The 27067-nt window shown below is 46.8% G+C and overlaps 2 protein-coding genes across 3 annotated transcripts in view; one reads left to right on the forward strand and one right to left on the reverse strand.

Annotated features, from left to right (window-relative positions):
* Positions 1-39: 39 nt before the first annotated feature.
* MRPL57 (mitochondrial ribosomal protein L57) lies at positions 40-1000 on the forward strand. The gene is made up of 2 exons (XM_039863292.1): positions 40-134; positions 260-1000. The coding sequence occupies exon 2, from the start codon at positions 265-267 to the stop codon at positions 571-573; it is 309 nt and encodes a 102-aa protein (XP_039719226.1). The 5' UTR covers positions 40-134; positions 260-264; the 3' UTR covers positions 574-1000.
* A 3614-nt stretch (positions 1001-4614) lies between these two features.
* ZDHHC20 (zDHHC palmitoyltransferase 20) overlaps positions 4615-27067 on the reverse strand; it is a 42313-nt gene continuing 19860 nt past the window's right edge. The window contains exons 4-13 of one of the 2 annotated variants that reach the window (XR_005652909.1): positions 26609-26729; positions 25259-25328; positions 24091-24123; positions 23461-23581; positions 17267-17399; positions 14640-14766; positions 11455-11544; positions 10368-10412; positions 9924-10036; positions 4615-8040 (exon numbers count right to left, since the gene is read on the reverse strand). Coding sequence is in view for 1 of the 2 variants with exons in the window: in XM_039863268.1 (XP_039719202.1) it covers positions 8033-8040; positions 9924-10036; positions 11455-11544; positions 14640-14766; positions 17267-17399; positions 23461-23581; positions 24091-24123; positions 25259-25328; positions 26609-26729 (816 nt within the window). In the remaining variant the exon portion in view is untranslated. The remainder of the gene's footprint in view (positions 8041-9923; positions 10037-10367; positions 10413-11454; positions 11545-14639; positions 14767-17266; positions 17400-23460; positions 23582-24090; positions 24124-25258; positions 25329-26608; positions 26730-27067) is intronic. The other variant, XM_039863268.1, reaches the window with a different exon arrangement.

The raw sequence follows: 27067 nt of genomic DNA on the forward strand, positions 1-27067 counted from the left end.
CTCGCGAGAGCCGCATCCTCGCGCGGGGATTGCTGGGGCCCGGCGTCGCGGGCGCACTTCCGGCATCGCGGGCGCACTTCCGGCGTCGCATACGCCCGCAGTGAGGGACGTGGGGCTCCGTGCGCGTGCCATCGGTGAGTGTGCCGACGGTCGCCGACGTCTGGGGGGCCGGGGGCGGGCGCCCCATTTCCCTCGGGGCCGGCGGCGCGCGGTCTCGTGGGCGCCGGCCACGCCGCCACCTGTCTCTCCGCCTCCGCAGGCGCCATGTTCCTGACCGCCCTGCTGCGCCGCAACCGCATCCCCGGCCGGCAGTGGATCGGGAAGCACCGGCGGCCGCGCGCCGTGTCCGCCTGGGCGAAGCAGAACACGCTCCGCCGCCTGGAGACCGAAGCCGAGAACCACTACTGGCTGAGCGCGCCGCACCTCAGCGCTGAGCAGGAGCGCGGCCACGCCGCGGCGCGCCGGGCGGCCGCTTTCCAGGCCATCAAGGCAGCCTGCGAGGCCAACTTCCCCCCGCACCGGCGGCTCGTCGACCAGCTCAGCCACCTCAACGTCACCAAGAAGTGGTCCTGACGCGGAGCCGCCGTCCCGTCGCCACCTAGTCCGGAACCGGAACACGCGGGCCTTTGGACCCGGCTCCCGGAGCGGCCCGCGAACGTGCGCGCGACGTGTGACTCGTCGCCCCGTGGGCTCGGGATGTGACTCGTCGCCTCGTCGCCGCTGGGTCGTGTGTCTGTACTCTGCGAGGCGGACTCCGGGTCCCAGGTGGTGGGAAATGTGTTTGCGGTGAAAGCTGCAATAAAGCTGCAAAGCATGTTTTGGGGTGTGTGTCTGGGACCCTTGGGGTGAGTTGGCGGCGTGCCGTCCGTCCGTCAATGAAAACGTGAGCCTTTCAGTTACACATTTCTAAAAATAGTATTACAAAAAAGTTTTTTCTTTTTCCTCTGAGATTTGGTATTCAAAGTGGACATTTAAATAAAGCGAAGTGTATTAGAACAGATACGTAAAAGTTCGTTTTAAGAAACATCTTGAGTTATAATTAACATACTATACAATTCATCAGTTGGAGATGTTTGTTTTTCAAACAACCTTTTTCTGAACATGAAAAAAGTCACATGTGTTACGAGACGATTTTAAAAGTGAGGAAACACTTAAGGAACCCCCAAAATTACACCCGCAGTGATGACATCGACTTGCACTTGAATTGCTACATAATCCAAAAATCTTTGTTGTTTATGCTTCTGTATGTTGAATAGAAAAACTTCAGAATGCCGAGAAGAAGAAAGGTCCCCTCACTGCATCTGTCCTCCCTTTGGACTCTGGACACAGAGGTGGACAGGTAAACGTCGTGTCCTTTTAAACCACGGAGTGGATCACACCATGTGTGTGGATTTCTGCAATTCGATTTTTGAAAACAATGTTTTCAAGATCTTTCCCCGGCAGATACTTCATTTTTTATAAACGTAGCTACGCAGAGCCTTTAAATGCCTCCATTGTAGTCTGAATGCAGTAACATAGCCAGTTTCCTGTTGGTGGACATTGGTTTTCCTTATGTGCTGATGTTTTAAAAAGCCTTTTAAACAACTAGCCTTATGTGTAGGAAACGCTCAGATTTTTTTTCCATGTAGGGAATAACCCAATTTTTCTGTTTCTCCTGTGTCTCAGCTCAAAACACTTCTGGTCACCAAATGTGTGGTTTTACCCCCACCAAGCAATTCTCCGTGACACCACCTGGCTGGCCTACAATTCAGTTCACTCTGACACCGTCCGTGGGGACACAGAAACAGCTCCGCAGGTTTAAAGGGCTCAGTCCCATGAGACGGCTCCCCCTCTTCTCACCTCAGATGTGAGTTGTATCTAGGTCCCAGGTTACCCACAACTTCTGTTTGACTGCAAATCAGAGGTTCCCGCAACCCACTCCTCAGCTTTGATCAGTTGTCTGGAACAGCCAGATGGAGGTGCAGGGGCAGGTGGAGGGCCCCGAGCCTGGAGATGTCTCGTGGGGTCAGGCACACCTTCCTGGTGTGCACGTGTTTGCCAGTCAGAGGGCTCTGGACCCACCCCACGATGAGAGTTACTGGGGCTGGCGGGCTTTCTCCAGGGTTTCGTCCATGAGTAACTCCATTTCCAGCCCGCCCCAAGGACGGGGTGCCACTGAAAATCCCAAGGCCCTCGCCTTTTTCTAGAAAAACTGGCCGGCACCCGAGTCACTCTGGAGCCCACCTGGTCAGCTCGTTAGAACAGAAGATACTTCTAGCGCCCTGACCATCTAAGAAGCTGTGAGGGCTTCAGGAACTGGGCCAAAGACCAGACAGACTTGCTCTGCCCACACCACACCTGCATCTCTCCCACTTCTAAAGGTCGGGGTGGGGTGGGGGAGTGCCTGCAGTTAAGCACAGAGAAACACACACTGCCAAATTACTTCTTGTTACAGCTGAGCCCTTTACACTCCCACTAAAGACACCGCTTTGCCCACACCCTCACCAGCACTGGCCAGGGCCTGTCGGACAAAGATAATCTCATTGCTGATTCTACTTACGTTTCTTCAACAAAGCTGAGCATCATTTTCCTTGCTGTGTGATTCATCATTCTCATTTCCTGTGGCTTTCTTGTTCTGTCTCCATTTTTTCCCATTGATGCTAGTTTTCTCCTAAATTTTCATGTACTCAAATGTTTTAGCAGCAGCAGCATGCCTACCTAGAAATAAATGCCTGTCCTATGCCATTATAAAACCCTTTACTCATCTTTTCTTGCAGTACATTTGTTTTCATTTTCTAATGTTTCAGTGCAAGAGCCTTCTGGAATTTAATGTGAGATGCGAAGCGACTTTTCTCCAAGTGGCTAGCACATTGGTGCATCTTCATGTCAACCAACCTCTTCTGCCACCGATCCGTAGGAACGTCTGAGGCACTGTTTTTTGTTTTTACAACATGTGCACGTAGGATGAAAACAAATCGCATGAGAGGGCACTCGGTGGACTGTGACCCATCGCTTGCCTGTCTTCCTCTCTGCAGGCGACCCCCTTCGTAGTTCAGTGTCTCCCGCACACACAGCTGTAAACGTGGGTGGGATGTTGTTTCCAGTCCTTCGTTGTTTCAAACAGTACTGCAGCGAATATCCTGATAGTTATTGCTCATAACGCAAAAGCCAACCTACAAAACTCCTAAAAATAGAACCTTATAGGTCAAAGAATGTGGGCATTTGAGAATGGTATTGTCAGAGATACTGCCCCATAAATGTATATTTCCACTAAAAAGTGTGATAGTTGACTGATGTTTTTCAACTTTGGGATAATTTTAAAGGCTGTGGTGCCCACTTTTGAGAACTTAGGTAACACAACAGATACCAAATCTGAGGAACATGAAATTCATTACTGCAGTTCTTTTCTGAACTCGTTTGTGGGCAGCTAGTACAAAGAAAAAGTCTCAAGAATTTATAACCTAGTGAGCTGACGTGCAAGTTAAGTGTAACCAATACGGGCAAAATGAAATCCATCCTGGAAACAGTGCTCCAGGCAGCACGGAGGTGCTCAGCTGTTTTGAAGGCCCTGGGGACAGTGACAGGCCCTGGGGGTGCTACAAGAGTTGGAAATCCTGGATGAAGAGAATTATCCGAGGGGCGGGGAAGAAAATGGGCAGGGAGGGGACATTCTAGGGTAAAGAACAGGATGCCATGAATCAGAACACTCGGCTCGCCGGCACACACCAGATGAGAGGCGCCAAAGGTTAGGGACAGTGACACCACCTCACAGCATTGTTAACACCCGTGGAACCTGTCCCACAGGCGCCAGCATCTCTCAGCGCTTGAGAGCAGTCCTGAAGAGCTAGCTCGTGAGAAATGAGACAACTAAGGCCATGCGACGCATCACAGTGGCCTTCTGGCCATTTCCTAGTTAATCCTCCTCCCTGCCCCAAACAGTGCTCTGAATTGGGGTGGGGGCGGGATTGCTTCGACCCTACTGGCCTCTGCTGGTTCCTGGGGCCCAGAGCCCCACCTCAGGCTCTCCCTTCACTCAGCAGCACCGCCCGTCAAAGCCAGCACTTGGCAAGGGAACTGGAACACAAACGCCATAAAAGATGAAATCACTCAGCATCTTGAGAGCTGCAATTCAACTTTCAGTGTTTCAAACGTCTACCATCCAAAAGTGACTTCTGAATTGAAAATTATGTCAGTAAAAACTAAGCTAAAACCTTTCTGAAGAAAGCACCTAGTCCAGCCTAGGAAGACTATACTGTTACTGACAACTTAAATGATACCTTAGATATGGTCACCCAAACTGTTAGCCAGACCTTTCTCTAAACACTACTTTACCAGATTTTTTTTTTTTTTTATAGCACCCGGTCTTCCTAGGTGGTCTCCCATCCAAGTACTGACCAGGCCGGACCCTGCTTACCTTCCGAGATCAGACATCGGGCTTGTTCAGGGCGGCGTGGCCGTAGACCATGGACCGTGGCTTCACTGGGGCGCGAACCCAGGACCTTCTGCGTGTAAAGCAGACGTGCTCACCGCTACACTATGGAACCATGTCCCTATTTTACCAGATTTTTGACAAAATAATAGTCATTCTCTCATTTGGTAAATAGCACTTTGTACAACAACAAAAAACTGTTCAAATACAGTATTTTACTTTTGTTTATTAATACAGTAACTTATGATCTTTGAAAAAAGTTTAGAATGTTCATTCAGCCTTTATGTTAAGGTGGATTAGACCATCCAGTGGACAAAGCAAAGGGTGAGCATTCAGTCATGGTCCAGGGGGACACTCCTGAGAAGCAAACAGAAGACCTACGGGACTGGATAGCAAAGACAACTCCAGTAAACTGTTTCAAATCTGTTTATATAAAAACATTGAAGATCACTTTAAAATAGCATCCATCTTTTCTTTTAAATGGGCATAGACCCATCTGCAGTCATGTACAAATATAATGAACTCAACTACCAGCTTTCTCAAACTTTTAATACAAATACAAATCCTTGATTCTTCATACAACCCAACAAAATATAAAGTGAACTCGTTAGAAAAATATGGAACTTTCTGAATCTATATTGCATTTTTAATTTAAATTGGAAAATACAGTTCAGATTATATGAAACACGGATTTCAGGTTTACATATTAGCTATAGCTTAGAGATTATTAGAGATTATTATGGTCTTTATGTTGGCTGAAATGCAAAAATATGATTAATTTCTTAATAACAGATTAAAAATACTTTTCATCGATAGCAGTGCTAGTCCTAGATCAAAAGCTAGACATCTGGTAATTCACTGCGTGTGTGGTCAGTGCCCCGAATATGCAGATCCTAACACCAAGCCCTTAATATACACGTACTTTAAACATTACTGAATGGAAACCTCGTCAGATAATCCTGAATTTAAACAACCCTGTAAACAAAGTCAAAATCTGCTTTCTAAGAGAAATAAAATTCAAGTAAACATTGCATATTTGATTTAAACTAACCTTGCAGTTAAATTATGACACATTGAATCATAACCATTAAATATGTAAAAAGACTTAAAAAATCATCCGTGTGTAAAGACGAATCTAAACTCTGTAAACGTGTCCCTGTTTAAGGACGACTCTACCACAGCTGCCCCTGGCAAGGGGACACTGGTCGGATGCCTCGGCTACTGAATATTCAAGTAAGTTTGTGCCCAGGTAAAACCGAGTCTCCGGTCACTTTGTTTTTTAATGGCAGTGGCAAGACCTGAAGTTCGATTTGATTTTCCTTAAATATCACACCTGTTCACACATTTGAAAGGCCATAGATGGTTCTAATAAATTCTCCCAGGGCTTCATTTTGACCTTTCTCCCCACAGAGTGACAGCACTAATCAATACCAGGTGCAATAGCAAACAGGCAGCCTTTCCCCGGTCCCCAAGCCACCTGGAGGCCCCTGCTGAACGGGGCCTATGAGTAAACTCAGCCAAACGGTATTCAGAATGTGGCAAAATGTTGGCTTTAAAAGGTGTTAACTGAAAATTTCTGAAAAGGTGTTTACTATGCTATTAAAGCTGACGTTAATTAACAGGAATTAAAAGAACTGAGAAAGATTACAACACCACAAAAGTGCCCGGATACATTGAAGGGGAAAATTAGGTCTCATTGGTTGTTAGGTGCATGCAAATCCTTTGATCTAAATGTAGAAATACTCATAACGGTCCCAGGAGAACACTTCTGAAAGTAGTAAATTTAAACATTTACTATTTCCTTGTAATATATAAGCTGCCAAACTGAAGTGATCATTTTGGTTGGTAATTGGTATCCCTGAATTCTCATACTTAAGGGTTTTCCAGAATCAAGATTATTAAGACTACAGTTAGAATAAAGGTGGAAGAATCCATATGATAGTATTCCAAACTACATTTTCAAAGCTAACACATTCCTTTGGTTCATGGGGGAAAGTTACTTCCTCTTAAAATCTAATATTAGTATTAACCAATGGAATTAGATAAATCCTATAAACGGAAAAACTGGAATAGTTGAGCAGAAAGTTTATGTGACATTTGAGTAGAGAGTTATCCCTTGTATATTGTTTGGCATGCAGAAAGCACTCTAAAAATATTTGTTGGATGAATGAAAACTAAGGTTATTTTTGCAAAATCAGAAATCGAATAATGTTAGAGGTCATCCAGCCCATCATCCCTAACCGCTCCCCGCCCCCGCCCCCACATCGGTCCCATCCTACAGAGAGGAAAACTATAACCGTTGGTACTTCACAGATGCTGGTTAAAACTTATCTCTATCCACTACTGGCAGCAAATCACATTGTTTTGTGTGTGTATTTGAACACTATAAACAAGGATTGACATTTCTACATTGTTACTCCTTTACAAGATACTATATTTCTCTTTAGAATTAATGCAACAATTCTTGCCACTTAGACTGGATTTCAAAAGGAAAAGAGGATATGTATCTAACTCGGCAGAAAGAGGCTGCTGTTAGAATGTCAGCTTTAGTATTTTGCATCTAAGAGCGGAAACTGCCTTTCAGAGACTTGAAGTTTTAAATGACGACTCAGGTTAGACTGTCTTTCCTGAGAGCAGCATTATGCTTGACAGTTTCACTTTAGTTTAAATTGCCTTTGAAGTCACTGATTGAGCTGTTTATAGCCTCGCTGTGAAGTTTCAGAGTAATTTTTCATCATCTCCTAAACTGAAATTTGATTCAACAGCACATCACCTCTACACACCTTGGGAGCCTGCCTGTTCTCTTTATTTTTCTTTTAGCCACTTCTACCTGTTCCTACTGAGTCCAGTATCTCTACAGCACATGCATCTGTGTCTCCCTGACCTACGGTCATGAAAATTCAACAACAAAAGTAACCTAAAAGCAGGGAGAAATGAAAATATTTCTTAAACTGCTAAATTTTCTTTAAGCCTTGGGCACAATGCTTCACTAAGCCTTCGATGAATTACACAAATGTGCTCCAGGTCTTAAATCATCGTATTTAGGTATCCTAATCCTGCTGAGTGTTATTGTATAGCCAACAATAAAAAAAAATCTGTATTAAAAATGTTGAAAGTTTAAAACAGTAATTATGAATTAGCAAACACCCAGTTGTAAAAAAAGCAGTTCCTTTCTTTTCCTTACACAGTATAAGCAACAGTCGTTTTGATTTATTATTCACTTTCAGCCACCAAACTGCCCTAGATGTACTTCACTTAAGACAAGTTTTTCTTACGTTTCAGGAGTGAAAATTTATATGGACCGTAAGAAAGAAGTCTGATACCGTAACTTGGGTATTAAAAAAATAGACATGCCATGTGAACGCGATAGGCGGCTGCTGTGGGCATCTCATCACAGGCACGTGTTATTTGCAAAGGGCCAGTCAGTCACTTCTGTGGCTGTAAGCCGCTGTTGGCTGATGTGAGATTAAGGCGTCTTCCCGCTTGGCAGTCCGTGGACCCCGCGATCTGTATGAAGGCTTCCGTTTTGAAAAAAATATATATCTTCTGTTATACTTCAATTTTTTCATTCCACTGATCATTTTCTTGCAAATAATACTGAAAATAGCAGTCCATAACATGTCTTTATAAACCTATAAAAACAGAAACAATCGAGTTATTGCTTAAAACTTGCTTTTACATTTTTGAAAACAAAATGATTAACTGCTTCTGCGGGCCACGGTGTAAAGCCGCTAGTGGAATGAGACGGCAGTGAGCAGGGAGGTGGGGATGTCGCTGGCCCTCTTCCACTGGCGCAGGCGACGGCATTTCCCAGTGGCTGTCGGAGCACCCTGCTGTCGACACCTGCCGACCCCGCAAGGCCCAGGCCTTGGGAGTCGCCGTGGGGGTGTGGCGCCCACAGCCACAGTCCCTGCGCCTTCAGCAGCAGCTTCTCGGGTGGCAGCGAAGCGGGGCCGCGCACCCCGTCCGCGGAGTGGCCGCGCCTCAGGCTCCGGGAGTGTCGGGCCGGGTTCCGGACACAGGGCATCCTCACGGGAGGCCGCAGAGCCACCGCGCTGGCTCCTGACCACGCAGACAGCTGCTCCGTCTCCGGCATCAGGAGGCCCCGCCTGGCACAGTGCAGATGTGGCCCTGCCGCCGGCCACCTCCATCTGCTCAGCCTTCAGCTACTCTCTGCTCTGGATCAGATTTCAACAACGGCCCAAAGTCACCTTTTCTCCTTAAACTCATTAACACAAAGGTCAGTTGTCCATACACCAATCCTACACAATTTTTATCAGTTTCATGAGTCTACCAACGAATACTCACTAAGCTTGTGCTGGGACAGGTAAGGAAATGGGATTTAGGGTGACACCATCCAGCCTTTCCTGAATTACCTAATTCTGCTGATACAACTGAAAGAGTAAAAATTGGGATTGTGAATTTCGAGATGATAAAATATGCAAACAAACTGCATTCGTTCAAGGAAATTACCTTTGCACCGTCTTGCCTGCCTCTGTCAACTGCTTAGTTATGGACAAGTGGTACCTAATTTCCTATTGCCACTGTGACATGGTTATGTGTCCCTGTAAGCACATAAGTGTATATGATATGACAAAAATGAGTGTTAAGTTTCTGGCTAAACAGCAACATTGATGATTGCAGCGAACACCAAACAGGCTCATGGCGCTGACCACTTGTCTTGGCGCTGACCACTTGTCTTCCCACAGACCCGGGAAGGCAGGGAAGGAGCGCTGAGCACTGGACGTCCAATGAGCACGTCGCCCGCTGAGGACCTGGATGCTGGGCAAGGGCCACCAGCCCCATGAAGACCCTGGCCGCGCTGCTGCCCAGTAACTGAAACGCTGCTGACGTCTCAAAGGACGCGCGAGCCCGAAATTCTGACAGCAAGTTTTCAAGTTTTAGGGTATTTCCTAGAGTCAGCACGAAGTGACCTGAACGTCCAAATTACTTTTCTACAGTGCAAGAAGATTACGACGATGCTATTACTAGTAGGAGCTGCCACAGATCTCCCCCAGGCTGCGATGCTCGCTGCTCACGGCCCCTTCTGCTTTATTGGCTGCTCCACCGTACACCCGTAATTCAGGAAATGGTCAAGGATCATGAAGAAAAGGTTAAAATCTACTCAAGTACACTTTTCTTAATCAGACAGCTTTTCAAAACATTATTTCCAAATAAGCAAAAGCTAGGACCCTAAAGAATAACCTTGTTTAAATTTTATTTAGAATATTATGCCAAAATTACTTTGTACGTCCAAGGTAAAGAAATACGTGGCTGGGTACCAACCAAAAAAAAAAACAAAAAACCTAACTGTGAACAGAACAAAACAGAGCTGTAGCAGCACACTGCCTCGCTCAACCCCCTTTCCGTGAAAGCTACCAGTAAACAGTAACACCCTGTGTATGCATCTCATTAAAAGTTCCACATGTTAGTATTCTAAAAGGCGTCATTATTCTGATTTTTGTACGTGTATTAAATCTGGCATCTTCCACGGTGAGCGCCCGTGCCACGTTACCTGGTCTGCCTGCGTCTTCGGACCCGTTCCCGGCCCACGCAGACTCGGCCTCCAGCAGTCGGTTTTTCGACTCACTAAGCGGTTTGACAGGGAAGGGCTGGTTTGAGCCAATACTGCAAAGAAGAGTAAATAATTTAGTAAATGGTTGAACGCTCAATTATGAATATTCGATTAATAAGCAGCAAATTAGTATTCCTTCTCCTAAATCTGTGAGGGCGGCTCATAAGCTGTCAGCCTAGTTCCAAAAGAAAAAGATGCCCCTCCTGCTGAACAGCCCGCTAGACCCAAGACTGAACTTGGCACTGGCAACGAAATCAAAAATCACAGGCGAAAGGAAAAGCGTCAGAGGCCGGCCTGAAACATCCTGAACCTGTGTTAATCAACAGCCATAAGTAGCGCAAGGACAAGTGAGGGCCTATGTCCCTAGCCAGGACAGAAAATTACCTGTCATTTCCCAAGTTTTCTGCTTTCTACCTCTGCAGCTTAGATCTAAAGGGAAAAAATGATTTGGTGATTCAGCGCGGACTTACTTTTCCAGCTACCAGACCGAGGAGAGCGAGGACAGGCCAAAAGAGGAGGAAGGAGCTGGGCACGTCCTGCCCGTGAGGCCCAGGCCCTGCGCTCGGCCTGCGGCACATTACCGCAGCCTCCGCAGTGACCCCTGGAGGCAGGTGTGGGTACTCCGCTTTACAGAGCTGCAAGCGGGCTCAGAGTGTTCTGGGCTGTGTTCAAACCCGCGTAAGTTAAGTGTTAGCGCTCCGGGCCGAGGACCTGAGGGTCCCGGCTCCAAGGCCGGCTCCTCCACTGCAAACATGCAGCGGGGGCTTTGCGCCCCTGCCCCCTACAACTAACTGCTGTCGCAGGTCCCAGAGGCTTCACTTGGACAGAGCATCTCTGTCTTCTTTACCGGTTCATTTAGAACAAACGGTGTCTCTGAACGCACGAACCAGCCCGCTTGCCTCGTAAATACGGAGAAGAGGCCTCCGAGATGAATGAGAGTAAACTTTATACTTGTGCTTCTGAATTCTCATTAATATTTTCACACTGCCATTAAAATGTTTTATCAAAATAAACTGGTGAACAGAACAATGACTACTTTCTTTGAAAAATAGAACCGACATAAACCAATATAATCCAATCTTGAAAGAGAATCTTAGTCCCTGGGAAGACGCAGCACCCTTAGGTGGCCCTGCTGCCTAGTTTACCCAGACAGTCCCAGTCCTAAGTGACTGTCCTGGGACAACTAGGAAGGGCCAGCGTTCTCTTTCTTACTCTCAAACGTGTCTGGTTTAGGTGGCTATTCTAAGCACGTTGGGCACGGATGCTTGTTACCTAAGCGTATGTGTTACACGACAGTATCACATGTAATCAGACATATGTCACCGCATTAACCCTCAGCGGCATCTCTCCTCTCCCAGCTGTGCTGGCTCGCTAAGTCGCTAGCGTGTGTCTCCGTCAGACGTGCACGATGGCACGCGTGTGCGCTTTGCTTCCTGACGAGCACTGACAGGCTGCATGGCAGGAAGCGCACCTTCTGGCACACTCGTCCTGAGCTGTGACAGAAGCTTGTTCTGGGTCCATCCCCACGAGGCGCGTTGGGAAACTGCAGCCGTCGCCCAAACTGCAAATAAAACAGTAATAACTTAAATCACACCGAAGCAAGTCAAAGCGGTTTTGCCACAAAGCGAATATTAACTCCCATTTTTCAGAGGCATGGTACAAAGAAATTATCATAACTTGTCACTTCAGAGGATAATTCCTAAGGCTTCTTAAGGTCGATTAGCCTCTATTGAAAATAAACCATTCTCTCTTACAATTTACATATATTTAAAAACATATCTTCTATAATAGCGTATGCCAATTATCCTTTAATAAAAAGTTATCTCCCATGACTATGAAAAGTACGATACCTCAAACACAAGAATTCAAATATCTGGCTGACTGACCGGCTCACCACAGTCATTTAAGAAATCATAGAGGCTCGGAGTGAAATTCAAGACGTTGGTCCCACAGGCAGGCCGCGGCCGCCTTCGCGAAACACGGGTCTGGGATGCGCACAGTGTGCCGGGCGCTATCTTAAGTGCTCTGGGTCTAGCAGTGAGCAGAAGGGCTCCGTGCCCGCGAAGGCCACCCTCTGACGTGGGTACAGATGTGCCACATTCCTATTCTAAAACCCCCAGAGCTGTGCACAACGGAGGCGTCGCTTCCGGCCAAGGCGGATTAAGCAGCAGATCGGACGCCCCGCCGTAAACCACCCGCAGCTGGGCACAGCGGCGGGCAACCGGCCTAGCAGGCACAGGGGACTGGGGTCTCTGGACCGGGTGATGGGGACAGGAGCGCACCGGGAGCGCCGGGAGTGCGCCGGGTCTCGCGGCGGTCCTCCCATGCGCCAGTGACCAGAGCGGAGGTCCAACTCCGCACCTGGCCCCGCGGGGCCTCTGCCCCCACCCCCATCGGCAGACCTAAAGGTGCCCCAGGGACAATGCACCTCCAGACCCAACTTAGTCAGGCTTGAAGCCAGCCGCAAAAAGAACACAACACACTCAACTGTCCCACGACAAGAGTCAACATTCTTTAAAGGGAAACAAGATTTTACACACTAAGAATTCAAAATGTGCAGGACCCAACATAGAATGACCGGCATGAAATGCAGCAGGAAAATGCCCTACACAACTGGGAGAAAATCAGTCCAAAAAGAATTAGAAATGACCATGAAAACTCAAAATGAGGACTTTGAAACAGTGATTATGGCTCTGAATTAGCCGGAAAAAGTGGATAAAACAAAAAGAAAGATGTAAGATATAAAAAAAGAACCAAATTGAACTTCTAGAACTGAAAAATATCATATCTGAAATGAAAAATTCACTGCATTCGCTCAACAGCAGAGTGGACATTACGGAAGAAAGGTTCACGAACTTTAAACTGCGACAGGCACTGCCCAACCCAAAGCAGAGAGAAAAAGGAGGAAGTGGAGGAGGGACACGACAGGGTGGCCTGTGAGTCACAACCAGGCAATTTAACAGTATCTGAAAAACGAGGGCGGGGCACAGGAAGAGTGGGAGCAGGCAGCGAAAACAGCTGAGGACACGCGATGACAGTTAATCGAATCTGACGAAAACTATAAAATCGGATTTAAGAAAAGCAGTGAACCCCGGAGACAATAACACCACAAAGAAAACCACGGGGGTAGGGGGGGAGCATCACTATCAAACTGCCTAAAACTGCGGATAAAGACATATCTTATAAGTAGCCAGAGGGGAGGAAAAGACACAGTAGTTTACAAACAATGAGCGAGGCTGATTTCTTGTCACAAACGATGTAAGCCAGAAGATAAAGGAACCACATCTTTAAGGGGGGAAAAAAAAACCTGTTAATGTTGATATCTGTTCCCCAACCTTCCTGGCACCGGCGACCGATGCCCCTATGAGAATCTAACGCCTGAGGATCCGAGGCGGAGCTGAAGCGGTGATGCTGGCGCTGGGGAGTGGCTGGTCCACCCCTCACCTCCTGCTGTGCGGCCCAGTTCCTAACAGGCCACAGACCACTACTGGTCCATGACCCGGGGATTGGGGACCCCAGGTCTAGAGAAAATAACCTTAAAAAATAAACGTGTGTTCCAACCAGTCAGCGTGAAAACCTTGCAATACAGAAGTCAAAGGACAAAGCTCGGGGGAGAGATGGGGACCTCTCCGATGGCGATGGCGATGGCGATGGCACACAAAAAGCCTGACGCGCCCACGGCCAGGGGCCACTGCGCGGTGGCGGGACTGCCAGCCTCGGGGAGCCCTGCAGCACTGAGGGGAGGGGGCGGAAGAAACGGCTGAAGGAATAATGGTTGAAAAATTTCCCAAATCTGATGAAAGCTGTAAAATCACAGATGCAAGAAGCTCCACCAATCCTCAGCACAAGGAACAGGAAGGAGACCACACGGAAGGACATCATGATCAAACCGCAGGACACGAATTACAAACAGAAAACCTTCAAAGCAGCCGGAGGGAAAAGGCACGTGACATGTCAGGTAAAGAAGAGAAGAGTGACTGCAGACGTCTCATCTGGAAAAAGCCAGATGGCAGGGAAGCAATGTCCAGATTTCTATAGCACGCAAAAATGTTCGAATGGAGGCAATTAGGTCATTTTTGGGAAAAAAAATAGCAATACAGTTAATTAAGGGAAAAAACCCACAACACCTGCAAAAGTGTGACTTGAATTTCAAACGGTTTTTCCTTTTCCGTAAGGACTTTTGCATGGACAGCCCAAGGCTGGGAGAAAGGGGAACTCTCATCTGGAGCACTGGTTCTCATTGAGGGGTGAGCGAAGCCTGCACTGTGTGTTGGGTCTGATTTAAGACACAACAGAACACAATCTGTGCTGGAACTTTTGATACGGTTAATAAGTACGAAATTTTATGATTCTCTGCTTCAAACAACTTATTTTCATTTTAAAGAAAAAGATTATTTTTCATGAATCTTTTTTCAACTTTACATTCGAATACATGCCCTTTAAAAAAAAAACCATAAAAAATGAAATATTATTTTTACCCTAATAAAAAAAACATAAAAAATAAAATATTTTATATAATCAAGTCTTTCTGAGATTTCATCCTCAAGGCTGGTAAGAATGTCACATGTGCTATATTCTCTAAATCCTAAAGACACTAAACCAGAGATGTAGATCATCACAAATTCCATAATTTGAGACCTGCATTTTATAAATTACCTTGAAAATACTGGAAGTAGCCAATATTTCTTTTCATCACCAAAGACTTGTCTCCAGTTTTTACGGTATCCAAGAGAGAAACCATTTCCGTCAGGTCCGTATGAAAATGTGGGTGCGCGGAATGACTCTGTCACATGCGGACACAAAAAAAAGTTCATCTATTTAAGATTATAGGAGAGATGATGGTACCAACTTGTTTTATATCTTTGACACCAAAAGCTATAAATGTAATTTAAAATAAAGGATACATTTGTAATGATTAGATTTCTGAAACATCTTGGAAGAAAAAATGTCACCTCGATATTTCATCACCCTTATAAAATGACAATGTCAGAATAACTAATATTATTGAAAGTCTACTGAAGTACGTTCAGCATGTCTTGCTCTTTTTTGAAAATGCTGTAACTCTTGCAGCTTCATGCATTCGTTACTTCTAAGCTTCCGATATGTGCCCGATGGCATGTGGCCAGGTGTTTGGGATCCGAGGGTAAAGCAGATGAAATTCTCACCGAGAGCCAGGTCCTACAGGACCGCAGGGTGACGGACGAGCATGCGTGGGGTGAGGGGGGAGGTGCAGCATGGAGACGCTACCTGAGCGTGACCTCGCACGGTGGATGACGGCGAGCAAGCAGACGGTGGGTAAGGACCGCCCTTTCGAGCTTGGTTGTGACGTGGTGTAGAGTGAGGGTCAGAGAAGAATTTCAGTTTCACGAAAAGTCGTTTCTTCTTTATTTAGAAATAGAGTGCATTTCAGCATGTTTTAGAAGCCAAGGATAAGAAGCGGCCAGGGAGAGACCGATGGGGACAGGTCGGTAATACGGAAAAGTAATGCAAAAACCGATGAAGGAAAATTCTAGAAGAAATGGACACCTCTAGAAGAGTTCTAGAAGGGTTCTGAAGACCAGCCTCAGAAACCGGGGAAGACATCTCGCCCGGAGAAGCTGGAGGGCGACAGGGCCGGGTTTGAAAGCAGAAGCGTCTGGGTGAGTGTCGAGGCGGGAAGGGAGAACGCGCCCGTGCCGCTTCGGGCTGCTGGGAGGCTCACAGAGCGGGCGGGAAAACGGGAGAACGGAGGAGATCTGGAGTAACTGCCGCGGGCAACGAGGTGGCCGATCAGGGCCCCGGTGGGGGTCTGAGACCTCGCGCCCGCAGGCGTGCCGGTCGCTGTGGCCTGCTGCAGCCTCGGACGGGCGCGGCGGAGGGCGCCGTCAGGAACCCCATTTACTACAGGGTCTGGCCTGGGGGTGGGAAATGGAACCAGGCTGGAAAACGGGGGGCTGGTGACCTGGGAAGGAAGACGGCAGAGCACGGAAAGCGGGCTGCCGGGAGGGCGGACGTGTCACGCTGACCCTCTCGGCCTCGGTCCTAGCTGAAGGACAGGTCGGGGCTTGGTCTCAGGAGCCACCGCTTGGGGCATGACAGCTGTCTGGCCACAGAAGCTCTCTGACGTGGGGAAATCAGCCTAAGCATGCAGGTGACAGTTACGAAGAAGGTGAGGGGATAATCTAAGGACAGTGACACAGCGTCAGGGGACAGAACCCGGAGGGAGCCGTGGGGAGCGTGGAGGAGGAGCCGGGGACCTGGGGCGGAGGCCGAGCCTGTCCACTGACCGCAGACGAGAGGGGAGCGCTCACGGGCCAGAGCCGCTGGCGGCCCCCCAGCCCCGGCGCTGCGTGGACGGAACGAGGGCGCACTAGCGCCCCGTCGCCGACTCGGCGGCTCTGACGAGAAGAACCCTGCTCTCTGTACGATCTCTAAGTTCTGAGCTGTTGGGGAAGACCTTAAGGGCTAGACTCTGCGTGTGGGCTGATTCTGTCACCTGGTTAAAGGTGAGGAGAGGGCAGGACACTGCGAACAGCAGAGCCGGTGGGCATCGGGACGTGTATCCGCAGGCAAGGGCTCAGGCCCAGGGGACGGGAGAGACGGTGGGGGCGGCACAGGGCGGGCGCGTCGTAACTCAGTGAGACACGAGCTCAAAACGACCCCGAAATGGAAGTCTCCAAGTGCCCCCCTCAAGGCCCCCGTCCCGCCCCCCAGTTCTCCGGGCAGATGCGTGGCTTGCACCTTTTCGTGCGACACCACGACAACCTGAGTCTGTGCCACTGCAGCACGCGGTGCTGCTCCCATCCACGCCGCCTGTTGAGACATCTGTCCACTGCCTGAACGCCCTGAACTTCCCATAAGCGAGGAAAAAGCCGTGGTGAATGCTGACATCAGCGACACGGTACAGAGTCCCAGTGGCAACAGTGGCCAAGGTGGCAGCGACGCGCATGTCGCACGGCCGGCAGCGGCCGGGAGAGCAGAGACGGCGCGTCGGCTGCGGAGGAGCCGCGAGCGTGGCTTAGGACCGGCCCGGCAGTCAGCGAGCTGCTGCCAGTGCGCGTCACGCCCCGTCCTCCAGGCGGATGTCCTAGGACCGTGACTGCGGGAAACGGTTTTTACGTGCTCGTAAAGCGCGGCCAGCTCTCAGCCCTCACGCACACCGCGAGGAGCCGCTACACCTACACGCGGCCACTGTCCCCGCCGGCCACCGTGAGCGTTCACACACGATCACCGGACACCTGCTCCTCGCCCGCCCACGGCCCCGCTCTGACTTCGCACTCGCCCGCCCCGTCCGAGCGCCTTACCTATGGTCGTCCTGTTCTTCCCCACCAGCCAGCAGTGGTAGCTGAAGAGCGACAGGACGCTGACGAGGAACATGGTGGACACGAAGAACAGGAAAAGCACGTGGAACTTGGCACGCGTGTCCGGCAGCTCGTTCTGAGGGGAGGAAGGGCAGCGTTCGTTTGGGAGACACTCCGCCTTGGAGACACACCATCCTCTGGTTCTTCTAAACCCACCAGAAAAGTCAGATACGACGAGTAACGGAACCCATTACACAACATATCCCAAAACGACATTTCTGGACAGAAAACACGTATTATCAAAGGAGCTTACTTACATAAAAAGTCAGAGCCACTTGAAAAATTGCTCTCATTAAAATTTCGCAATAATCAGTAACGAGATGGAAAGCCGGGCTTTGGGCCAGCATCCTGCATCCGGCGAGCCTTCCCCAGCACCCAGGGTGCGGGAGGGTTTCAACCGGCTGCTTTTAACTCTGCGCTGCCGCCCAGGAGCTGACTGGGAAACGCGTTTCTGTCCTTTTCCAGTCTCCATTTCTGGAGCGCGCTGCCACACGCCACCCCCGGGCCCGCTGCGCCTCCAGCCTCTGCGCCCCTGCCCGGCTCCTGCAGCTTCTCGTTGGGGAAATAACTTTAACACGAGGCGGCAGGGAAGGAAGGCAGCGTCCCGGCGCCCGTTCGCACAGCTGTGGTCCCTGCCCAGAGGCCAGTATCTACTGCTGGGAGGAAGCTCCTGCGTGTTAGCTCTCAACATAAAACCACATGGGGTCACGGACGCCACTGGCACACGTGGTGGTCCTGCCCGTTGACAGGCTAAAGGGCAGGTTTTCAGCATTGCGTAATCCTGGTATGTGTCTTTTTTCCTTCTCTCCCAAAGTTAACTATAATACCTGTTAAACACACCAAGTGAGTCTTCTATCTCCCCACCTCGTGAAGCAAATGAGCATTACGTATCTTCGCTATAAACATCATAAACGAGATGACAAGGGTGTCATGGCAATAACGTATTTTACCTTTGGACAACTGTCTGGAGACTTCCTGCGGCAAAGCTTGTACAAATAGAGACAATGCATTAAGAAACCAATGTTCACACAAAATCCCCTGGACGCGACTTTCATAGATGTTTGCAGGAGCGCCCAGAGGCCACTCTCCAAGGTCACCAACGACCTCGTCTCAGAAGAGCAGACAACACACAGCCCTTTAAGCACATTACACACACACTTTACACACACACTTATCCGCTCAGCTTTCAAATATTATTAACCATGGTCACAACGCTGGATGTTACTTCTCCAGGACTTACTTTACTTCGGCCACCTGTATCTATGAGCCGGGTCTTCTACGTTCCCATAGAAGCGGGATCATATGGTCTTTGTCTGCCTTATTTCACTTAGAAAATGCTTTCAAGGTCCATCCATGTTTTCCCAGCTCCATTTACTATCTCGAATGGCAGGATTTCCTTGTTTTGTTTTGTTTTTTTTTACAGATGAATAACATTCCATTGTACACAGATTGCACAATTTCTTTATCCGTTCATCCATCGACAGATGTTTGCTTGTGTGCGTGTCTTAACTACTATAAATGCTACAGTGAATCTGGGGGTGCAGATGTCTTTTCGAGTTAGTGTTTTTGTTTCCTTTGAATAAATATTCTGCAGTGAAATCGCTGGGTCATAAAGTAGTTCTATTTTTAGTTTCTTGAGGAGCCTCCACACTGTTTTCCACAGTGGCTGTACCAATTTGCAACCCCACCATCAGTGCCATGGGGGTTCCCCTTTCTCCATATCCTCACTGACACTGCTGTATGTTGATTTCTTGATGATGGCCATTCTGACAGGTGTGAGGTTTGTGGTTTGGGTTTGCATCTCCCTGATTAGTGATGCTGAATATTTTTTCACATACCTGTTGGCCATCTGCACGTTTTCTTTGGAGAAATGTCTCTTCGGTTCCTCTGCCTATTTTTTAATTGAATTGTTTTTTTTGTTTTTTGTTTTTTTTGCTACTGAGTTACGTGAGTTCTCTATATATTTTGGATATATGGTTTGCGAATATTTTATCCTATTCTGTAGGCTGCCTCTTCACATTGCTGATGGTCTCCTTTACTGTGCAGAAGCTTCTCAGTTTGACGTAGCCCCACTTGTTTATTTTTGCTTTCGTTGTGAAATCCAGAAAATCACTGCCAAGGCCTAAGTGAAAGGGGGCGGTACCTGTGTTTCCTCCTGGGAGACTTGCAGCTTCGGGTTTATGTTCAGGTCTTTAATACATTTGGGGTTGATTTCTGGGTATAGTGTAAGACAGGTGGTCCGGTCTTCCCAACACCATTTACCAGAGAGACCGTCCTCTCCCCGTTGTGTATTGGCGGTTCCTCGGTCCTAAGTTGAGCGTATAGGCGTGGGTTCACTGCTGAGCTCTGCGTTCTGTTCCACTGATCCGCGCGTCTATTTTCATGCCAGTGCCGTGCTGTTTTGATCACTATAGCGTTGTAGTATAGTCTGAAATCAGACATCGCGACTTCTCCAGCTTTATTCTTTATTCTCAAAATTGCTTTGACTATTTAGAGTCTTTTCTGGTTCCATACAAATTTTAGCACTGTTTTATTTCTGTGAAAAAATGCTCCTGGGACTTGATAGAGATTGCACAGAATCTGTACATTGCTCTGGGTAAAAGGAACACTTTAACAAATTAATTCTTCCAGTCCCGGAGTACAGACCATCTTTCCATTTATTTGTGTCCTCTTCAAATGCTTTCACCTCCTTAAAGTTATTTCTAGGTATTTTATTCTTTGTGATGTAATTATCTTTACTTCTCTTTTTGATAATTTATCAGACATGCAACTGATTTTTCTGTACTGATTACGTATTCTGTGACTTTACTGAATTCGTTTATTAGTTCTAACGATTCATTGATAGTCTTTAGGGTTTTCTATACATAGTATCATGTCACCTGCAAACAGAGAGTTTTACTTTTCTTTCCACTATCAATGTCTTTATTGGCCTTGCCTGATTGCAGTAGCTAGGATTTCCAGCATATGTTAAAATAAAAGTAGCAAGAGTGGGCGTCTTTGTCTTGTTCCTGATCTTAGAGGAAAAGTTCTCAGCTTCTCCCCACGGAGGATGACGTTAGCTGTGGGCCTGTCACAAATGGCCTTTATTATGTGTGGTGAGTTTCCTCTATACCCACTGTGTGGAGAGATTTTATCATATGGATGTTGAAGTTCGTAACATGATTTTTCTGCGCCCATTGAGATGAACGTGTTTTTTAGCTTTCGTTTTGGTGATGTGGTTTATCACACCGATCGATTTGCAGGTGGAGAAGCATCCTTGCAGCCCTGGAGAACAGCCCACCTGATCGTCGTGCACGATCCTTTTACTGTGTTGCCGAATTCGGTTTGCTAATATTCTGTTGAGGATTCACCAGGGATGTTAGCTTGTCATTTTCTTTCCTTGTAGTGACCTTGTCTAGTTTCTGTGTCAGGGTAATGCTGGCCTCATAAAATGAGTTTGGAAGTGTTCCCTCTTCTTCTATTTTTTGGAAGAATTTGAGAAGGACTGGCGTTAGTTCCTTAGATGTTTGGTAAAATTCATCAGTGAAGCCACCAGGTCCTTGGACTGCTTCAGCTGGGAGGCTTTTGGTGACTGATCGAATCTCCTTACTAGTCATTAGTTTGTTCGAATTTTCTATTTCATCGCAGCTCAGTCTTGGAAGGCTGTATGTTTCCAGGAATATATCCATTTCTTCTAGGTTGTCCAGTTTTGGCATCTAACTATTCGTAGTAGTCTCTTATAATCCTTTGTATTTCTGTGGCATCAGTTGTAATGTTTCCTCTCACATTTCGGATTTTGAGTCCTCTCTCTTTTCTTGCTGAGTCTCGATAAAGGTTTCTCTATTTTATCTTTACAAAAACAAAACAGAACAAAAAACAAAAAAACAGCTCTTAGTCTCCCTGGTCTTTTCCATTGTCTTTTTATTCCCCCCCGATCTCAGTTCCTTCCTTCCTTCCACTGGCTCGGGCTCCGTGTGGTCTCCCTTGTCTCGTTCCTTGAGCTGTAGCTGGGAGTGAGATCTCTCTTGCGTCTCAGCGTGCAGTGCTGTGAGCTTCCCTCTCCGAGCAGCCTTTGCTGCACCCATACGTTTGGTCTGTCGTACTTCCGCTTTTATTTGTCTCAAGATATTTTTTGATTTCTTCTTTGGTTGTTCGGTGGCATGTTATTTAATGTGCACGTACCTGTGAATTTTCCAGTTTTCTTTTTGTAACTGATTTCTAGTTTCATACCATTGTGGTTGGAAAAGATGCTTCATATAATTTCAGACTTAAGGTTATTACAACCTGTTTTTTGGCCTCGCACAGAGCTATCTTGAGATGAGAATGCTCCGTGGGACTTAAGAAGAATGTGTACTCTGTTGCTTTTTGGACGGAGTGTTCTGTGATGTCTGTTAAGTACATAGGGTCTAACGTGCCCTTTGAGGCCAATGTTTTCTTATTGATTTTTTTTGGTCTGGATGATCTATCCATTGATAAAAGCGGGGTCCCCTACTATTATTGTCCTGCTGTCTATGTCTCCCCTTAAGTCTGTTAATATTTGCTTTCTGTACTTAGGTGCTCCTGTGTTGGGTACACGAATGGTTTTCTCTCGGATGTCCACTAACTCCCTTCCAGGCTTTGCTCAAACCTTGTCTTCTTACTAAGGTCTACGCTGAAGGCGCTAGCACTGCCACCTGCCCGTCCCGCCCACTCCCACACCTGGCCAATCCCTTACCCTAGCTTCTTCGTAGCATTTACTTTATAATATGCGATATAATTTATCTCTTACATTTACTGTTTGTCTCCCTCTTCTCAAAGGTAAGCACTACAAAGACATGACTCTTTGTTTCATGTCCCAGAATGCCTGGCACATTGTCGGTACTAAATAAGTATTTATTAAATAAATGAAGAAAAAAGTAGATTTACGATTACTCGTTTTCCCTTACTCATGATGCATCTTAAAAAGTAAGTAAATATTTGCTCTTTAATTAATGAATCATTACATGAAAACGCTGCTGAAGTTTCTGGTAAGAAAATGTGAAATCTACAGCTGGGCTTCATTCACTCTGGCCCTGAAGCGTCGTCCTTCTCACAGCACCGCCAAGTGGTGCTGAGCGGGTGTAGACAGAGCGAACCACTCGGCCCGGACGCGCCTCCCCGACTCAGCGCCCTGCTGGAGCCCACTTGCAGCCGCCCCTTCCGTGTGGCCTCACACGGCAGGAGGCGCGTCCCCGCCCTCACCGGAGTTCAGTACCAGGCGCCCAGGGACAGCCCGTGTGCCCAGAGACCGCCGAGTTATTCACGCTGGGCTGGCCAGCCCCAGCCGCCCACCCCGGGGCCTGGCCTTCCCCGCAGAACCACGGCGAGGGCCCTGGTGCCCTGGGTGGCCTGCGGGGCTGCGGGCATGGCATGGCTGCCCCTTGGGAACTGTGAGTGACACACTCTCTGTTCAGTGGCAATCATCTCCTGATCTGCTGGCTTCACTGCACCCGAGTAATAGTAAAACTACATTCTAAACCACCTTCATAGGGTTTTTGGGAAAAGCAAATAATAAAGTACTTTTTAACCACCGTAATCTCCCCTTCAAAATCAAAGATTTAAATGTGAAAACAAAAACAACAAAAATCCCAAAAGAAAACGCAGGTGATTATTTGTATAAATTTAAAGAAAATAGACTAAAGCCAGAAATTATTAATAAAAAGGACTGCTTTTAAATAAAAAGAAAATCAGAAATCATAAAAGTAATACTTTAAAAATACAAAACGTTGAAAAAACATTTGCAACTCATGACAGGAAAAGGATCACTATCTAGAGACAGGAAAGAGACAAGTGATGCCCAGTGCGGGGGACGTCGCTTCCGTCACTGGAAAGCCGCAGTGGGCCTCGTCAACTCAGACAAAGGCAGTCACTTCCCTGAGACTGACGCGTCTGCTGTCAGAGTGTGGCTGACACAGCCTGGGTCACTCTAAAGCAGCTCACTGTATCCTGTTTAATATTCACTTATTTACAAGTAAACACGTACCTGTGAAGGTAAATATCACCTGTTTGCCCTCTGATCCATTATAGATTCTAACTAGGAAAATTAAAGTGTAGCTACTCATAATAAAGAATAAATTCCTTGCGAATATAGCATCTTAAAAAGTCTTAAGTACATGTTTTAAGAGAGAAAAAAGACTTACCGTCCAAAATTTTATAAAGTACTGTAAAACTGTTGCAGCCACGAAAAGGCAATATAATAAGGAATACAATAAAAACAGCAGGAAGAACTTGTAATTAGAAAATCCCACACAGTTATTCACCCTAAAAGAATAAAACAGGACAAATCATAAACTCACAAAAATCAAAATCAGAGGCTGGAAGGAGGGGAAACGGGGAGTCTGTGGCTGGCCGCACGAGGTGACACATTCAACACCACCGGAGTGACCTCAGAGACGGGTAAGTTGGTGAACTGTATGCTTTCTTTTTTTACTGTAATAACAACGATAATAAGACTTTTCAAAAAACTTAATTGTTATTACTTGGAAATGCTCATTTGGGCAGTATGGAGCAATGCCTTAATTGTGGATGTATGTTTTTAATAAATGCTATAAGGATTTGGAATTTTGACGTTAATTCTTAATGTTTAATTATTTGGGTTAATATGAAAATGCATTTTTAAAGGAAAACATTTAATATAAAGATGTATATACATATATATCTATGAGTAATTAAATTGACCTTGAAAATTTAGGAATGCTGAGGTAAATCGCTCTAAATTCTCTGCTCCCGCCCCTCCCCTACCCCGTGTGAGTCCCTGTTTCAATACATACCAAGGACAGTGATGGTCCATCTTAAGAATACATCTAAAAAACAAATATGCATAAGAAAACCCATGTAGGAAATTCTCCTAATTCTAATTTCTGATCCTTTTTTCCTTAAAATTTTCCCTTTACAGATATATCTTAGAAAAACCAACCCAGTAAACATGAGGTTAGAGACAATTTCTGATATTTCCACCAATACTTTCATAGGCAAGAGGTAAAGATTTTTTACCCCAGGAATGCAGCTGAGCACAGGCGGTCAGTCACCTGGGACCACAATTTGCAAGTGACATTTTAATATACAGATATTGTGCAAATAGCACTTGGTCCGCTAGCTTGGTCCAGCTGACAAATCGGCTGAGGGAAATAAAACGAAATACAGAAATCCCTATTTTAAATATGTGCAAGTCATAAAAATAAAACTTTAGAAGCAAATCTGTTAAAATATTAACACTGATGGGCTTATAGATGGTTCTTTTTTTCCACATATTTTATAAAATTCTATCCCATGGATAAGCACTACTGTACTTTTATAATCAGAAAAAAAGAATCCCACAATTTGCATCCCGCATGTATGTGTAATTTATTTTGTACGAAGTTGGACCGTAGATCATCTCAAAAAATACACTAAATGAGTAAACGAACACTCAGAAGGTTGAACAGCTTGTCTAACTCAAGTTCACGGACTAAGTGGGATTCTCAAACTGGAGGTCTTCCCTTCGACACACTGCCTTCTCACGGGTGCATGGGAATCAGCCTTTCAAATTTTTCAGGGAACAATGTTACAAAGGGTAACTGAGAACAGTATTTTTGTGGTTTGTTAGGTTTTAATATCAACATTAATAATAAAATAAAATGATTGTCTTTAGGTCTTTTTAACCCAGGAAATAAAGTTATCATTCTCAAGGGGGATATTACATACTTGCTTGTCAATATTCTGTACAAGCATGGACATCTATGTAAAGAAAATTCTACCAACCAGTACAGGAACTGTTATCGAAGATCGCCCCGAAGAATATTCTAGCTTACAGGAATATCCGTTAGCCCGCGCACGTGGCAATGATGGGGAGGGAGAAGCGTTTGCTGAGGATGAAGCACGGGATGCCCCGTCCCCTTCTGCTCTCCCATCGGCCCCCAGTGCTGGGGCGTAAGGAGGGCGAATGCGGGCAACACTTACGTGTCACACGCCGAGCAGTGATGCGCGCGGTCAGGCTTCATCAGCTGGCATCTTTCGCAGTATCTGATGGCTACATGTAAGAGGTAAGAGGAACTGGGTGAAGGAGGTACACGCCCAGTGAACTTGACTATGATGTCCGCTTTCATTCTTTTTTATTTGACATTTTTTTTTCTTTGCTTTCATTTCTTGTATAAACAGCTCAGGGGAAAAGGACAACTACTGACTGTCATCAGGTTGCACACTAGTTCTACTGACTGGGTTCCTGGGTCAGCAACTCACTTTCTATGAGCCTCAGTTTCCTCTTCTGCACATGCAATGATCGACTGTGCAGATTAAAACACATCTTGGGAGCAAATCGTACTCTCAACAAAGCACTGAGCCCCGTCTGGGTGAGTGCGGGGTGGCCCAAAGCTGCTCTCCGGGGCGGCGGGCAGCGCCACCAGCGGTGAGAGCGCGGAGGCCCTTGGCGCAAACGCTTCCTGCTCGCGGCTCCCAGCACGAACCGCTGCGGACATCAGGGGGTCGCCCTAAGAGCAGGCCACTTGACCTTGACCCAGAGTTTTGAGTGTCATCTTGAGGCTTCATAAATTCTCTAAAATCTTGAATTTGGGGTTAAAAACATCTATCTAATCGGCACAACTACAACTACTGAACAATTATTGTACACCAGATCCTTCGTAATTAAATATAAAAGGGGATTATTTTAAATTAGCTATCATTTACTGAAAACTGATTCTATATCAAGATCTATACCCAGTGCGCGTGTCACTGACGGATCCACTAACCCAGAGACGCAGGCATCATCATCCTCATTTACAACGAGGAAGCCAGTGGCTCTCGCTGCACTGCTAGCAGAAAAGCTGGGGTCTGCGCTGAAACCCACACTTCATTCTATGCAGGCAATTTACTACATATGCAAAAAAGGACAGCATTCGACCCATGAAAACTCAGTCAAGTACCCCCTCAGAAAACCTCGTGCAAACTCCACACTTGAAGTCGCAATGTGTGTGTCACTGCCCACGGGGAAGGCTCCTTGTCCCTCCCCTCGGGGTGAAGCACAGCGGGCTCTGGGCCAGAGCGCCTCGATTCACACCTGCTTCTTCACATGACCTGTGTGACTCTGTGACACGTTACTTAGCCCCTGTGCGTGTTTCTTAGTCTGTGAAATGGAGACGAGAGGGCCCGCCTCGCAGGGCCGTGGCGAAGCCGAAGTGGGCTCCCAGGCACCCGCACTTAGAACCGGCAGCCTGGCCCGCGCCCTCATTGGCCAGGCGAGCGAGTGGACTTCGCAGGAATGACCGCTCCCTAGACAGTCTCTGGAAAGAAAAGCTTCGGGTTTGTTTTCCTTACTTTTCGAGGCTGAGGTGGTGTAGATAGGTAAGTCCCTTGCTGTTCTTCTCAAAATTGCTTGTTGTCTTTCTTGGCTGAATTCTTTTTCATAACGTTCCTTTTCAGAACTGGACAGGTAGAACTATAAAAGGAGAAATAACTGTTAATTCTTTTCGATCCCCCGGTTAATTACCATCACACTCAGAAAACAAAGTTTTACCCAAAACAGAAAAACAAAACTTTTCCTCTATGAAGGCAAAACTTGTCTTCAAATTTAAGACGCTAAATCAAGTACACCTGAACAAAACCACACACCTCTGACACACTGAAGGATGTTCGCGCCACACGATGACGGCAAAGGACACGAACGCAGTATTTCTGCAGCTTTGTTTTTATAAAGTTAAATTCTTCCACCCAGAGAGGTTTAATGTATTTTTTCTATTAGTAATAATTTTGGTGTTTGAAGCTAGTGTCAAGAGA

Source organism: Pteropus medius, unplaced genomic scaffold, assembly GCF_902729225.1.
Source record: "Pteropus medius unplaced genomic scaffold, Ma_sr-lr_union100, whole genome shotgun sequence".
Lineage (NCBI taxonomy): Eukaryota > Metazoa > Chordata > Mammalia > Chiroptera > Pteropodidae > Pteropus > Pteropus medius.